The 14722-nt window shown below is 33.6% G+C and overlaps 2 protein-coding genes across 6 annotated transcripts; both read left to right on the top strand.

The window, feature by feature from the left end:
* The first annotated feature begins 99 nt into the window (after positions 1-99).
* LOC123708517 (dihydrolipoyllysine-residue acetyltransferase component of pyruvate dehydrogenase complex, mitochondrial) lies at positions 100-8634 on the top strand. 5 transcript variants are annotated; one of them, XM_045659308.1, is made up of 10 exons: positions 100-328; positions 870-1045; positions 1314-1496; positions 1748-1787; positions 4393-4577; positions 4890-5116; positions 5187-5281; positions 5529-5728; positions 6235-6337; positions 7614-8634. In XM_045659308.1, exons 1-10 carry the CDS (start codon positions 210-212, stop codon positions 7741-7743), a joined length of 1458 nt encoding a protein of 485 aa, XP_045515264.1. In that variant the 5' UTR covers positions 100-209; the 3' UTR covers positions 7744-8634. The 5 variants fall into 5 exon arrangements, with proteins under 5 accessions (XP_045515264.1, XP_045515240.1, XP_045515232.1 ...); XM_045659284.1 differs by having other exon boundaries at positions 101-328; positions 4396-4577; positions 4842-5116; XM_045659276.1 differs by having other exon boundaries at positions 101-328; positions 4842-5116.
* A 397-nt stretch (positions 8635-9031) lies between these two features.
* Positions 9032-12578, top strand: LOC123710708 (phosphatidylinositol 4-phosphate 5-kinase 1-like). Its single transcript, XM_045662816.1, has 2 exons — positions 9032-9377; positions 12057-12578. The coding sequence occupies exons 1-2, from the start codon at positions 9218-9220 to the stop codon at positions 12455-12457; spliced, it is 561 nt and encodes a 186-aa protein (XP_045518772.1). The 5' UTR covers positions 9032-9217; the 3' UTR covers positions 12458-12578.
* The last annotated feature ends 2144 nt before the right edge of the window (positions 12579-14722 follow it).

The raw sequence follows: 14722 nt of genomic DNA, 5'->3' as shown, positions 1-14722 counted from the left end.
AGTATGAAACTACAGAGTAAATATTAAAATCAAAACTATATTGACATTGATTTAACTCTGCAGACTTTTAAAACGGTAATGTGCGAAAACGTTTGAAGTTGACTGATTGTATCATTTCTTCGACCTACAAATTGTTAAAGGTCGATTTCGGCTTTAGAAAACCGTCCCGAAAATCTGGACGGGCAAAAAATTGTAATATAAAAACAAACATGTTGCGAACGATATTTGTACGAAACCAAGTTTTAGCTGATAGCGTTAAGAAAGCTATTCGGTATAATGTCAAGAGATGTTTGAGTACAGAATTAACCAGGAGGAAACAAGCCAATAAGTAAGTTCTCTTTTCCTTTTTTTTTGATTGAGTTTACTCGTTATTATTGATTTCAGTCACGAACCTATCGTGTTTTCTTTATGGTATTAAGTTTATTCTAAACAAATCAGTAAGTACTAATTTCGCAAGTTCAAACTTACGGGAATTGCATAATCATAATGTCAAAACCTTGGTAAATGACATTGGTGGAAGCATGTGCGTGTACCGGTCTAATTGCTGATTTACAATACATATGTTACTGTAATGGAAAAATAATCCATTTAAGATTCACTAAATCATCACATCCTTGATCTGTCTGTATTTTATCAAGTTTAATCGATTTTGTGTCATATTTGATTGTGTACAAAGATGAATAACAACTGTACTTTTAAATCTTAGTGGCACACAAACTGTCTATAATCATGAGAAATCTTAGAATATTGATGAATATTTTTTGAGTATTCTTAATAGACTCGGTAATAGTGGCTTAGCATTTTTATGCTTGAGCATTTAAATGGCCTATATCCATTTCTGGAGTAATGTATAATTCAAAAATTTACAGATTATTATCTCTATCAAATCAGCCATTATCTGCAACTCAGCAATGGAGCATACAAGTAAGGCATTACTCAGATCTCCCTCCACACAACAAAGTAAATCTGCCAGCTCTTTCGCCAACAATGGAAAATGGGTCTATAGTTAGCTGGGAAAAGAAGGAAGGTGACAAACTTAATGAAGGTAAAGAAAGTATAATTTTGATTGTTAGTAATATTTTAATATATTACTTTTTCCAATGTATATTAAAATGTATGTGAGGGCCTTATTTTCAGGAATAGTCTGTCTAATCCCCTGGTATTGTTTATACCATACACATTATTGTTTTTATAAAATTAATCTAAAATTGTTCTGTGGCAAATTAATATATGAGAAAATAAAATATATAAAGATATGTTCTTAACTATTCTTATCTATATCACTCAGTAAAATAAATAAATTTCGGTTCAAGGTGACCTGCTATGTGAAATTGAGACTGACAAAGCAACTATGGGATTTGAAACTCCAGAAGAAGGATATCTAGCTAAGATATTGATTACTGCTGGTACAAAGGGGGTTCCTGTTGGCAAACTTCTTTGTATCATTGTCGAGAATCAGGCTGATGTTGCTGCTTTCAAAGACTTTAAAGATGACTGTAAGTAACATAACATGTGAGTTAACCCTGGCAAAAAATTAATTGGTGTTATTGTGTATAAATGGATGCTTCTTTGCATGTATGTACTAGAATTAAAGTATTGATAACAGAATTTGGTGAATAATTATTGTATATACTAAGAATAATGTTAACAAAAGCAATATTTTATATAAAGAGTATTATATATATTATATAATTATAATAATGTATTAATTTCTTTAAATTTACACAACTAATGGATATATCCACAGCGTCAAGTGCACCCTCCAGGCCTGCACCACCAAAAGAAAAAGCTTTTTATTTAAAATTTCACTCTTATTCTCATATTAACATGAATGTTGCCATTAAATTATTGATTGTATCCATTACATACATTACAGTATCTTTATAGAACATTCTGATTATTATAGCCTTTTTCAGTTTCATTTTAGCAATACTTGGTTGTTGGCAAAAGAAGATAATAATAATAAAAGCCCTTTATTTTCTAACCTTTTTAACTTGCATGCTATTCTTATAAAATGTTAAATCTAATTCCCGTTGCAAAATAATAAATTTATTAGGAACTACTTTGGTCAGATTGTCTGTCGACACAGGCCTCCCCCAATTGTTTCCAAATCTCTATCCTTGGCTGACCTTCTATCCTTTTGGTAGATCTTCCTCCCATCTTTTAATTTTCCCTCCCCCTTTTCTTTTCCTGTTCCTCGGGAACCACTATATTACATCCTAAGTCCATTTTTCTTTGGTAGTCCTCTTTATACATTGAGTTCAGTTCCATTAAAGTTTTTTTTGAAAGCGTTACTGACCTTTGTTTTTTTTCTTATTTTTGAAGTTGTCCATTGATCCCATAGTCCTTTATTAAGCAAGGTTCTCTCCATGCTGCGTTGACAAACTACTAGTTTGTTTAGGTTGTATTTGCTTGTCGCAAGCCACGTTTGACATCCATAAGTAAGACATGGTAGAATACATGTATTATATAATTTGCTTTTCATTGTCATGGGAATTGTTTCATTTTTATTTTAGAGACTAGTACCGTTTCCATGTGGTGCATATTTTTCTATCTATTTCCTTAGAATACTAGTCTTTTATTGAAATAAGTTGTCCTTAATATAGGCATTCGTCATTTACTATTCGTTGGGTTCCTAATAAACCTGCTTTCATCATCTAATTGTTGTAACATAGTTTGTAGTACGCTTGGTTTCTCAGCGAAAATTACTGTCGTCAGTATATCTTAAATGATTTAGGTCCAAAATGCTCCCAGCCTAGGTTCCTGAATATATTTTCTAACACTGCTGTGAAGAGTTTTGGGGCAAGTGCAAGGGCACCTAACGGCTTTTTGAACTATAAATTCTTAATTCGTAATTTCTTTTATGTATTTTCTTTCTATTCTTTGATTTTTTATTGTTTTCCAGATATTGGTATGACTCAGCTAATCAAAAGCCTTATTGAGGAATGCCGTATAGTACAGTTGCCTGTATTCATTGAGCTTTTGAATTCCTTGCTTCACAACAAGAATATGGTCGATGATAGTATAATCGGCGCGAAAGCCAGCTTAGTCCTTCGGTTGGTTTTCTTCTAGGTGTTTTGATATTCGTTCGAGTATTATTTTAGAAAACACTTTTTATAGATTGGACATCAGGCTTTAGGTCTATAATTATTTATTTTATTTTTGTCACCTTTTTTTTGTGTAGTTGGATGATGGTTGATTTCGTCCATTGAATGGGTATTTGTTCAGTTGCTATTATTTCCTAAAAAATGAGTCTCATATTTGGATATCGCGGGTAGAGACTGTTTCAGTAGTTCGTTGGATATTTTATTATCTCCAAGAGCTTTTTCACTTTTATTTTATTTTATAGCTTGTGTGACCTCAGATTCTTGTATTTGTTCTTCTTTGTAAGCTTCCCTTTTTTCGTCTTCTGGCATTGATCTCCCTGTATAAGTTTTTGTAAAAATTCGTCGCTACTTTCGCTTTTGATAGTCTCTTTGTCGTAATTTTATATTTTGTCCTCATTATTTTAGTTGTTATGTTGGGTATCCAATGTGGATATTCTTTCAACTGTATTAGACCCTCTACTAATACCGCTGGTGTTTTCTATTTGTTCTTTCAAAATATTCAGTCTTTCTGCTTTTTGATGTTTTCTTATCGTTTGATGAATTTTCTTGCTAATACTAGCAATGTTTTGTTTGTTATCTTTTCGTTTGTGTAACATTTCATTTCTCTATTTCATCAATTTGAATGTAAGAAACATAACCAACTTAATTTTCTTCACATTTTTCATTATCGATTTGTTTACATTTATAAGTTCTTTTTCCAAAAAAATATACTTCTCTTGTAGTGTTTGAGTTGAGAATTTTTAGTTCGTTGAGAATTCTATTTAATGTTGTCTCTAGATCATTCAATCTATTTTGTGATATTGGTGAAGTTTATTACCTTGTTCATGGTTGTGTGTAATATGTTTTCTTGATTTGTTCTTTCTGTTTTGAATAACTCTTCTTACCATTCTATGATCTGTATTAAAATTTAATTTATTAAGAACTTCAATGTCATGAAATTTATGTTTTTCTCTAGTAAGTAAAATCAATTTCATTTCTATCTATGCCATTCGGTGCTAACCATCTCCACTTTCTCGATTTTCGTTTTTTGATGAAACTATTCATTATTTTATTTTTGTAAGCGAAAGAAAAATCTATCATTCTTTGTCCACTGTCATTTCTTTCAATGCTGCACTGTACTCTCCTAAGGCAAATTCATCTTTGTTTAACAACCTAAACAGATAATTGATACAAGTATAAAAGCAAAAGTCAAAGTAATTATTGTTTTGCTGGAACACATATATATATATACTTCATTTCAACAAGACCACTATCATTTATGGCTCTTTGACGTAATTTCGTTTCTAGCAGCTGCAGCACCATCCGCAGCTTCTCCACCTGCAGCTCCTGCGCCTGCTGCTGCTGCTGTCCCAGCAGCCTCAGCCCCACAACCGGCTGCGGCCTCTCAACCAGTGCCAGACCAGCATAGCAGGATCTATGCCAGCCCTATGGCAAGAAGGCTAGCGGAGCTCAAAAATATTCGGCTAGGGGGTGAGTTACATATTAAGCTATTTGTTTTGAAGATTTTAATAATTGAAAATTTATTAGGTAGGGCGTTATTTCGAGGTAATCAAGTCTATGTTAAATTTCATGTTAAAATTAGTTGTGTATTGGATTTAAATTGTCTATTCCATCTACTACGATCTATTTTTAGTATAATAGTTATTGTACTAAATTATTTTAACAATTCCATTGCAATATTAAAATTACGTCCTATACTACGGTACATATTGGTTACCAAATGACCCCTCACAGGCCAAGGGTCTGGGCTGTATGGTTCAGTGAAGAGTGGTGACCTCGCAGGAGCAGCACCAGCACAAGCGCCTGTATCAATACCAGCACCAGCTCCTGGTGCCACCTTTGTGGATATCCCACTCTCCGGCATGAGGGAAACAATTGCAAAGAGACTGTCAGCTGCTAAACAGACGATACCCCACTATCAGTTGTCAGCTACTGTCAATGTAGAGAAGACCTTGGAAATGCGAAAGTTGGTTAACGATCGGCTTGCCAAAGAGAAGTCTGATATTAAGGTATGGCTTTTGCAGTTAGCCTTAGTAATTATTTCTTCGTCTGTGATCAAATATTATTTGGAAATTTCAGGTATCTGTGAATGACTTTATTGTGAAAGCAGTTGCGGCGGCCTGCAAGCGTGTGCCGGCTGTCAATTCACATTGGATGGAGTCCTTCATTAGACAGTAAGATACTTTCTATTAATATAGCCCAGGGAAAATGCAAGCTTACCATATAACTACAGTAGCTTTTCCAACAAATTATTGAGTCAATCATGTCTATTATATAAAACTCATACTAATTGTATTGCTATATACATCAATGTTATTAATTTTAAGTAAAGAAGGAAGAGGAATTTATATATTTTAGTATTCTAACCTGACTTAATTGACTATAAACATAATTATTAAGTCGTTTAATTTAATTTTTTAGATATAGCAACGTTGACGTAAGCGTAGCAGTGGCCACGCCCACTGGCTTGATCACGCCCATTCTTTTCAACGCGGACTCACGAGGGATTATTGACCTCTCAAAGAATATGAAAGAGCTTGCTCAAAAGGCCAAGGACAGTAAATTACAGCCTCAAGAATACCAGGGTGGAACTGTTACTGTATCCAATCTTGGAATGTATGGTAAGTACCACAATCTATATTGAGACTGGCCATGTGCCGCACGCACGCACGCACGCACTGTAATTATTTGAAGTTTTAATTTTTACAATAATCTTTAGATATGTATCTTATTTCTCTACTTTGAAAATACCTAACCGTCGAAGAAAATGCTAATTCAATAGGCTAGGATAGGCATTTGGCTTCATACCTACTTTGTGTAATGCAATCACAGCGATTCGGTTTTCTTTACAATTCCACTCCATTTTAATATTGCAAAATATTGTACAATGTATCGGCGCCAAACTGAGAAAACCCAATGAACAATCATATAAAAATTACAGATTCCAAATTCAAATATAATATTTTGTTAATTTCAATTGTAACAGTATTTATACAGACTTAGTAAATCGATAGGACTAATACAATTTTTTCGAGGAGGATCTCATACTTAAAATAAAATTTACCTTTTATGTGTTAAAATATTTTGTGTAGAAACATATTAATTAATATTTTTATTTAACTTTCAGGTATTACAATGTTCAATGCTATCATCAATCCGCCTCAATCCCTAATCTTAGCCTGTGGTGGACTACAAGAGATTGTTATACCCGACAAGAATGAACCTCAAGGGTATGTTGACAAATATTTGTGCCTTTTGTCTTTAATATATTATTTATTTATATTTATATTTAATTGCTAGTGATTGATTATCTATGTCTATTTAAATTAAGTTAGAAAGTTAGAAATCTGTATTATATGTAGTGTGAAACGCAGGTGCTTTGGTATTGTTACGAGCTAGGGGATCGGATAGAAAATGCCGTAGATTACTTCAAAGGTTTATTTCTTGATAAATCAATGAGGAATTTATGGGCACAAATTAATTGCTGAGATGCACTAATTGCACGCAAAAACACAGTCACTAATTACTTCACTTATGCACACTTCACACTGTACTTTATCACTTGTATTCACTTTATCGCTTCGGTGTTCTTCTCGTGTTATCGCATTCAAAACTAAAGGCGACTAGTCGCGTTTCGGCTCGCTTATATATCCCTGGGAATAATTCTAACAATATTCGAGAACTTTCTAGGCGGGCTTGCTACTGAGTAGCGATTGCACAATTCTAGAACGTCCGCAGTCTTTGTCTCTTTCGCACGTTGCTCCGTCCTTGTCGTACGGCGTTCTAGAGTGCTCAGTCTACTTTCGAGAAAGTTCTGATCTTCTCTCTCTCTCTCTCTCGTAGCATTTCGTCCTTGTCTCACACCTAGAAAGTTTGGTCTAGAATATTCCTTCATCAAAGGGGTATACCTAGGCCTGAAAACGCCTGAAAACGGGTCTCCTGAAAACTTCACCACTCGACTACTCATGTTCTGAAACCGACTGAAAAAAGGTTTCAGCTTCCTGAAAACTAGGGTAACATTATGAAAATTGCAATTTTCTAATATGTGATTGACCCTCTCCTGAAACGGTCAGAAATCATATTACAGCCTGCTGAAAAGTTCTCTAAGTAGTGAAAAAATCTAGAAACATTGCAGTCGACCCGTCTTCGTAACAGTATATTTTATTAGCCTAGCCAGTTTCGTGTTATAAATGTTCCACTTTGTTTTCTATATGTAATTAAGTTTACACAAAAACTTCAGAATAAAAATATGATTTACACAACCAAACAAAATAGCTGATAACATATTTCATATATTTAGTGTATTTAATGTGATTGTAAATATTTTAAGCAATAATATAACTTCTAATTAAAAAAAAAATACAAAAGAAACTCGATTTTCATAAAACAGCAAAAGAGGTCTTATGCGGGAAAACGTACTATGGTCATATTGAACGGATTTTATATTTGACTCTATTGTCTATCGAAATCCTTGTGACATTATTAAAACTAAATATTATATTCCAGATTCCGTCTAGCTAAATTCGTAACATTCACTGCATCGGCCGACCATAGAGTAATAGATGGCGCGATCGGCGCTCAATGGATGAAGGCACTTAAAGAAAACCTCGAAGATCCAGCCAACATGATCCTATAAGTCAACCAGTGAAAATTCTATAGACTCTTGTTAGCCAATCGTTTAGAATTATACAGCGAGAAATATGCTATAAGCATTATTGTTCATTAATTAACTTTAGCTATATATAAATAAGCTCAAATTATCAACATACAAATTTCTTACAGTGTGCCATAAAATCTTGTAGCACTGTATGTAAAAATTCTATGAGAAATCTTGAAAATGGAACGTTTTCAAATTTTAAATAAGGAATGCGTTTGGCTAACCAGAGTTGCATGGCGCAATTTTGACGCAACAAAGCAAAATACAGAATATATCAAATCTACATTATGTATAATTATTGATGATTCATATTTTTTTTATAAATTTTGAAATGTTGCCTCATCATGCTCCTATCTTAAATCAATTTATCGAGAAGTGATATGTTTGCTTAGATAATTAGTATTTATTTGAATTGTATGGACCTCGATAACTGATTTGAAATTCTATCCCATTGTTATATTTATTTTATTTGTTATATTTTTTAGGGAAAATAATATTTAAGAGATTATTGTGTACCAATCGTATTATAGACGTTAAATCAGAAATCTTGGATATAGTTTATTAGGGAATTGTAAGTTGGGTAAATTCTTAAAAACTGCCTTTTATTTATATAAAATCGTTATCATGTAGTCTAAGCGAAAATATTTGAATTATTTTTTTGCTTTTTTTATGTATTTTATTAACGAATCGGTTTCATGCATTTTTTTTTAGTTATAGTGAAATGTAGCTATTTGTAGTTTTTCAGGAAAAGTGCACCCAATGTGAAATAAAATTATACAATAAATCTTGTTACCATCAATCAAGGCTGTCGTTTTGATGCTGAAATGTGGTTTTATGGATGTTAGCGGAATATATTTTATTTATAATAAATTTGTTTTATTTCCTAATATGTTAAAATCACCGTACAAGTACCGACATTTTTGTTAACTAGTTCAAATCAATAGGATTTTTAACTTGCTTGCAAATAATAACGACAATAATTATTCGCATATTGACGTCAGATTATTTTTAATTTGATAAATTATGCATCACGTGAATACGCTGAATTACACTAAATGTCCAAATAGTGAGTTGTAAGGTGGAATATACAATTCCTTGCCAGGCCATTATAAAAAGATGTGTTTAGTTTTTTTTGTTAGATGTTTACATAATAATGTCGCTTTTTAGTTTTAAAGTACTTTCCAACATAAGGTAGGTCAAGGACGTGCAATAAAATAAATTAAAAAGTTGCGTGTGAAAATGGCCATAGACTAATGATAAAACAAGGTTAAACTGAAAGGTGTGTCAGTTGGGCTTGTTATTCATTTTGCAAATAATTCTGTAATTATATTAATACATCATTATGTAAATGTATTATTACCAAATAAACAAGTAGAACTTCGTGCGAACGGAGGTTTAGAATTAGGTTAACGTAACAATATATATTTTGAAATTGTCAAATAGTCGTTACAAAATGACTGACTCAACGGAACAGGAGCTTGAAGGCGATGAAAAAAAGGTGGTAAAAGAAATACCTGTAGTTCAGGATCAAGGTTACTTCATCCATGACACGGGAGATACTTATGAAGGGTTCTTTGAAGCAAAAAAGAAAGATAGAAATGTTAAAATGCATGGTTAGTTGAGAGTTTTATGATCTATCCAAAAATTGTGAAGCCGAGACCGCGTCACTCTTTTCCTTTTAACCGTAATTACTAGAACTTCTTAAGTAACAATTCTACGTCAATCATTGTATTTTTTACTACGGTATTGGATACAATTAAATTCTTGATAAATTGTTTTAAACTCGGCGCTAATAAATATGTTTATTATGGAATATAAGATACAGGAATCACTTATTCCACGTCATTAAATTTGAATTGGTAGACATCCCTATTCATTGACAAATAATGCAGAGGGTGTAGGCCGAGAGACAAAGCCGGCATAAAAACTCTCGTTACTCTTTCGCTATATACTAAATGCTTGAATTAGACCTATATAGCATCACAATTTCTAAAATGAAAGTATTATCATTTGAATGAAAACTTGTATAAAGATCAATAACGCACAATGGAAAAGATCGCAAGCCCCACTTATTTTTTAACCTACTCCAAAACAGCCGAGGAGATACAATGCATATATTATGACTTATTATCATATTGCTATGGAAATGGCCAACGACTTCGCCCATACACAAAATTCAATAGGGATGGCAATACCAACGTTTTTTCTATGCGAATTCAATGCAGTTCCCTCAATAAACATTGCGCTGATGTCGCCACCTTGGGATCGCGTAGAATTAAAACTCATTACTGAGTAAGGGTGAGATTCAGAAAGGAGTCCTTACTACTAACTATAATAATAATTTATTTGAAAGAATATGGTACAATCGAAAGTTCGCATATTCTGCTACACATAATGGCGTGCAGATTTGTCTCAAAGAAATTTTACATTAAAGTTATATATTTTGAGTCATTTTAATTAGTCAATTTATATATTATTAGTAGTGATAAAATATCAAATTATTAAAATATATTATTACGTTATCAAAAAAAAAATTTATAAGTAGAAATTATTTTATACCTTGATTACCATACAAAAAGTGTTTTTCCTATACAATTCCAGATTAATTTTTGACACAGCCAATTTCTCTCCATCGCCAGATGTCTATTATGTCTCCCGTATGTCAGTCGTTACATCCGTTACACTTTCAGTTACACTTAGTGCTAAGTCTCGTTTTTCAATATAAGGGCTCTGGAAGAAACCGGTATGCCGTAGACCCAAAAAGTTGGGGCATACCGGTTGCTGAATAATGCATAATGCTGAACACGTACCTACTTGCCTATTAGAAAAAACAAATGATGAAACAGATACAGAAATCTGACACCTAGACCTAAAAGGTTGTACTAGGGAGATATATACAAAAAATAGAGGGTTATATACAAAAATTATAATTATATCTATTAGAGGTTCATCGCCCTATAATCAAAATTATCGAAGCGTTTCGGAACACTTTTGTCTTTTAAGTTAAATTTAATGAACCATTCACCATTCCACTCCATAACTTGCGTTATGCTCCAATTGCTCAAAATATTAGATCCAATGTTTTTGTTTGGAGCGAACAAACGATATTTGATAAATCGCTTTATGGTTTATTGATATGACCCCTACTGTTCGCTTCGTGTATCGTTAGTCTGATAAATTGTAAATTGATTGAAAAATTCACTCACGATCAATAGGCTTTAGTTAAGTTTAATTGTGGATTAAAGAATTGAGGCTAGGTTAAATGTCCACAAGATTAAAAATATGCGAACTTAACAGGCGGCATATCTATACTAATATTATAGAGAGATAAAGTTTTCAAGGATCTCTCGATCTACAGATTTTTTTTATTGACCAGGTGGCAAACGGGCAGGACGCTCATTTGATGTTAAGTGATACCGCCGCTCATGGACACCCTCAATGCCAGAGGGCTCGCGAGTGTGTTGACGGCCTTTTAAGACCTTTTTCTTGAAATACGCTAAGTCGATTTGGTTCGGAAATAATGAATTGGCAGCTGGTTCCACATAGCGGTGGTGCGCGGCAAAAACTGCCTTGCATTGTTTCACGAATAGTAAGCCGCGTTATTTGTAAGTATTATCAGACCGAAAAAATGGAAGACTTGTAGTAAAAATTAAAAGTGAACATCGCTTTAACGACGGGGAGATATATAGTGTAAGTTCAGTGACAATTTGTAAAGCTTAACAAACAAAAAAGTCCTTCAAACTTTTATATCTCTCTGTTCTCGTCTGTTCTTGTTAAACTCAATACATACTTGGAATTTATTGCGATTATCACTATATCGATTAATTTATGACCAAGGTTAAGGTTTGTAATATATACATACGATCACGGTTGCTTGCGCGCAGCCGGAGCAGCAGTTAGTTGATAATATGTGGAGTCATTTAGAAAACACGAAAACTCGAATTGTCAGATCTCCGTAGCCTCGTTCCTCGATCCTATAAAAAACAAGAAGATCGTTGTGTACCTAAGCTCAATTTGTTAACTACAATAAACATATCAAATACACTACTACTTCATTTATTATTAACGATAATTATTTATTTTATTTATTAACACTTCGTTGCATAAACATTCTGACACAATTAAATGAAAAGGAGGGAAACTGGCGGCCTTATCGCTTTCGGCGATCTCTACCAGGCAGCCATTTTCACTAATTAGATAATATTCATTACCTGATATAAGCAAGTATTTCTGAAGTAATGAAAAATGCGACGGACCACATCCAATTACTGATATATTCTTTATATATTTAGGTCCGGGGGTGTATACAACTGCTGAAGGAGACGTCTACGCAGGTACCTGGGAGGTAGACCGTCTAGGAGGCAATGAAGAATCAACCATAACCTTCACAGATGGCGCTAAATATGAGGGAACACTCAAAGACTGGTGCTACAGTGGCCACGGAAAGTACATATACCCCGACGAAAGCACTCTGCTTTGCGACTTTGCTGAAAACGCTCCCGTAGGAAACTTAAAGCTTATTGATCCAAATGGACACACTTGGTTAGGCAAAGCCGAGCAGGGTTTTGGATGGTTCCAACCGGTTAATCATTTCTATGAGATGTTGGAAAAGACACGCGATTTTAGATTTCGGAAGCGTACAAAGAGTAGGGACATAGAAGAGGCCGAAAAGGTTTCGAAGATTTTAAAATGAAATTCATTTTCATTCATTCATTACATAATATATATTATTAGCCACAGGTCTAGATTGTGAATGGAAATTATGTATTTTACTAATTATTGATGATAATAAAAAATTACGTTATTGTTGAGTATTTTTGCCTACCGCATATGTTTCATTTGGCAGTTTTTACGCTCAACAACTTCTGTCTCGTGAGTTATAAAAACGATATACCAAAATCCTTAAGAAACATACAATAGAACGAACTATGCCGCGGTTGAATTTAGTTAACCATATAAGGAGATATGATGCAATAACCAAATCTACACGTCCATCTTAGATCACTTACAAGGCGCATACGTGATTGACTATTATTAAACTTAATTCATAGTACATCATTATGCTTTCCAATTAAGACGATAGCCAAAAAGGTATAACGGTATAAGGCCCATAAGTGGGTCATTTAACTCTAACTTTACTATTGCAACGTGACAGGAAGCCTTCAAGCATACCAAAATGCATATTAAACCGTCTTAATGTTTAGGCCGCACTGCAAGTTTCTCCGTTAGTAGGAGGAACAGTAAATTTGTAAATTGTAACAGCGATCCTGTTGTTCTAATAATAATAATATTTTTCTTAACACAAAGGAGTACATAGTGTGGATCAGATCAGAAGGAAGTGTCATCTCTGTTTTGAAGTGTCATCTTTGTTTTCCTAAAAAACGGATTTTATTTGCTCAAGCTTAGGTCTGCTGGGTGTGCTTGGCGTCTCGTATATGATTAGTATTATGCCGGCTACGTTTGGGATTGAAGTTAAATTTAATGCTCGTGTGTATTTATTTGAGTAAATGTTTTTATAACAAAAAGCCTGTTGTGTTACAGATGATTAATGTTTATTAATTTTGTATCAAAGTATACTTCGTTTGTTTCCATTTCTTTCTTTTTATTACACTTTTTGTCAACTTAAAAGCTGCCGGTTTCACCGCAGTGCGTTCCAAGCGTAGGAAGCTCCATCAACTCGAACTTTAAGTGAAATATTTAAACAATACAAAACTGGTTGGTGTTAGGTGCAAATGGTATAAGTACCACTTTAAGAAATTAGTATTGCACTTGTCGAGTTGATTATAATTGATAACTCTCTTAGTAAATATGGGTAGGTGCGAATTGTTGCGATCAATTTTATTAATAGAACAATTATAGTGGCTATTATTTAAAAAAATGTATTTTAGAAGAAATATACGTATTTGTATACTGTAAGTTTTGAATTACTCTATCTGCTTTTAAAAGAACGTGAAAAGACAGAGCGACGGACAAATTAGTACTTTAGTTATTTAGTTTTTATGGTTAAGGGTTTCTTAATTTAATTCGTTATAAATATTTAGAAAAAGGATATATCATAAATACATAATATGTGAGCATTATGTATGTACATAATAATAATTCAAATCAATGCATACAAAATATTGTTACGAGCTAGGGGATCGGATAGAAAATGCCGTGAATTTATTCAAGGGTTTATTTCTTGATAAATCAATGAGGAATTTATGGGCACAAATTAATTGCAGAGATGCACTAATTACACACACAAAACAATCACTTATTACTTCACTTATGCACTCTTAACACAGTACTTTATCACTTGTATTCACTTTATCGCTTCGGTGTTTCGCTCTTGTTATCGCATTCAAAACTAAAGGCGACTAGTCGCGTTTCGGCTCGCTTATATATCCCTGGGAATAATTCTAAACAATATTCGAGAACTTTCTAGGCGGGCTTGCTACTGAGTAGCGATTGCACAATTCTAGAACGTCCGCACTCTTTGTCTCTTTCGCACGTTGCTCCGTCCTTGTCGTACGGCGTTCTAGAGTGCTCAGTATAGTTTCGAGAAAGTTCTGATCTTCTCTCTCTCTCTCGTATCATTTCGTCCTTGTCTCACACCTAGAAAGTTCGGTCTAGAATATTCCTTCATCAAAGGGGTATACCTAGGCCTGAAAACGCCTGAAAACGGGCCTCCTGAAAACTGCACCAATCGACTACACATGTTCTGAAACTGACTGAAAAAAGGTTTCATCTTCCTGAAAACTAGGCTAACATTATGGAAATTACAATTTTCTAATATGTGATTGACCCTCTCCTGAAACGGTCAGAAATCATATTACAGCCTGCTGAAAAGTTCTCTAACTAGTGGAAAAATCTAGAAACATGGCAGTCGACCCGTCTTCGTAACAATATTGTATCAACTATTTTAAAACAGTAATTTTGATTTTTAAAAGAACCTTTATAGGCCTAATTGAATTAA

Source organism: Pieris brassicae, chromosome 1 (assembly GCF_905147105.1).
Source record: "Pieris brassicae chromosome 1, ilPieBrab1.1, whole genome shotgun sequence".
In the NCBI taxonomy this organism is placed as follows: Eukaryota; Metazoa; Arthropoda; class Insecta; order Lepidoptera; family Pieridae; genus Pieris; species Pieris brassicae.
The sequence above is the reverse complement of the archived record's forward strand: the minus strand, read 5'-3'. Positions and strand labels throughout refer to the sequence as shown.

Coding starts and splice junctions, on each gene's coding strand:
- LOC123708517 (XM_045659276.1), top strand. CDS start 210: ATGTTGCGAACGATATTTGTACGAAACCAAGTTTTAGCTGATAGCGTT. Junction 1,788..4,392: donor CCTGCACCACCAAAAGAAAA/AGCTTTTTATTT, acceptor AATTTCGTTTCT/AGCAGCTGCAGCACCATCCG. Junction 5,282..5,528: donor ATGGAGTCCTTCATTAGACA/GTAAGATACTTT, acceptor TTAATTTTTTAG/ATATAGCAACGTTGACGTAA.
- LOC123710708 (XM_045662816.1), top strand. CDS start 9,218: ATGACTGACTCAACGGAACAGGAGCTTGAAGGCGATGAAAAAAAGGTG. Junction 9,378..12,056: donor TAGAAATGTTAAAATGCATG/GTTAGTTGAGAG, acceptor TTATATATTTAG/GTCCGGGGGTGTATACAACT.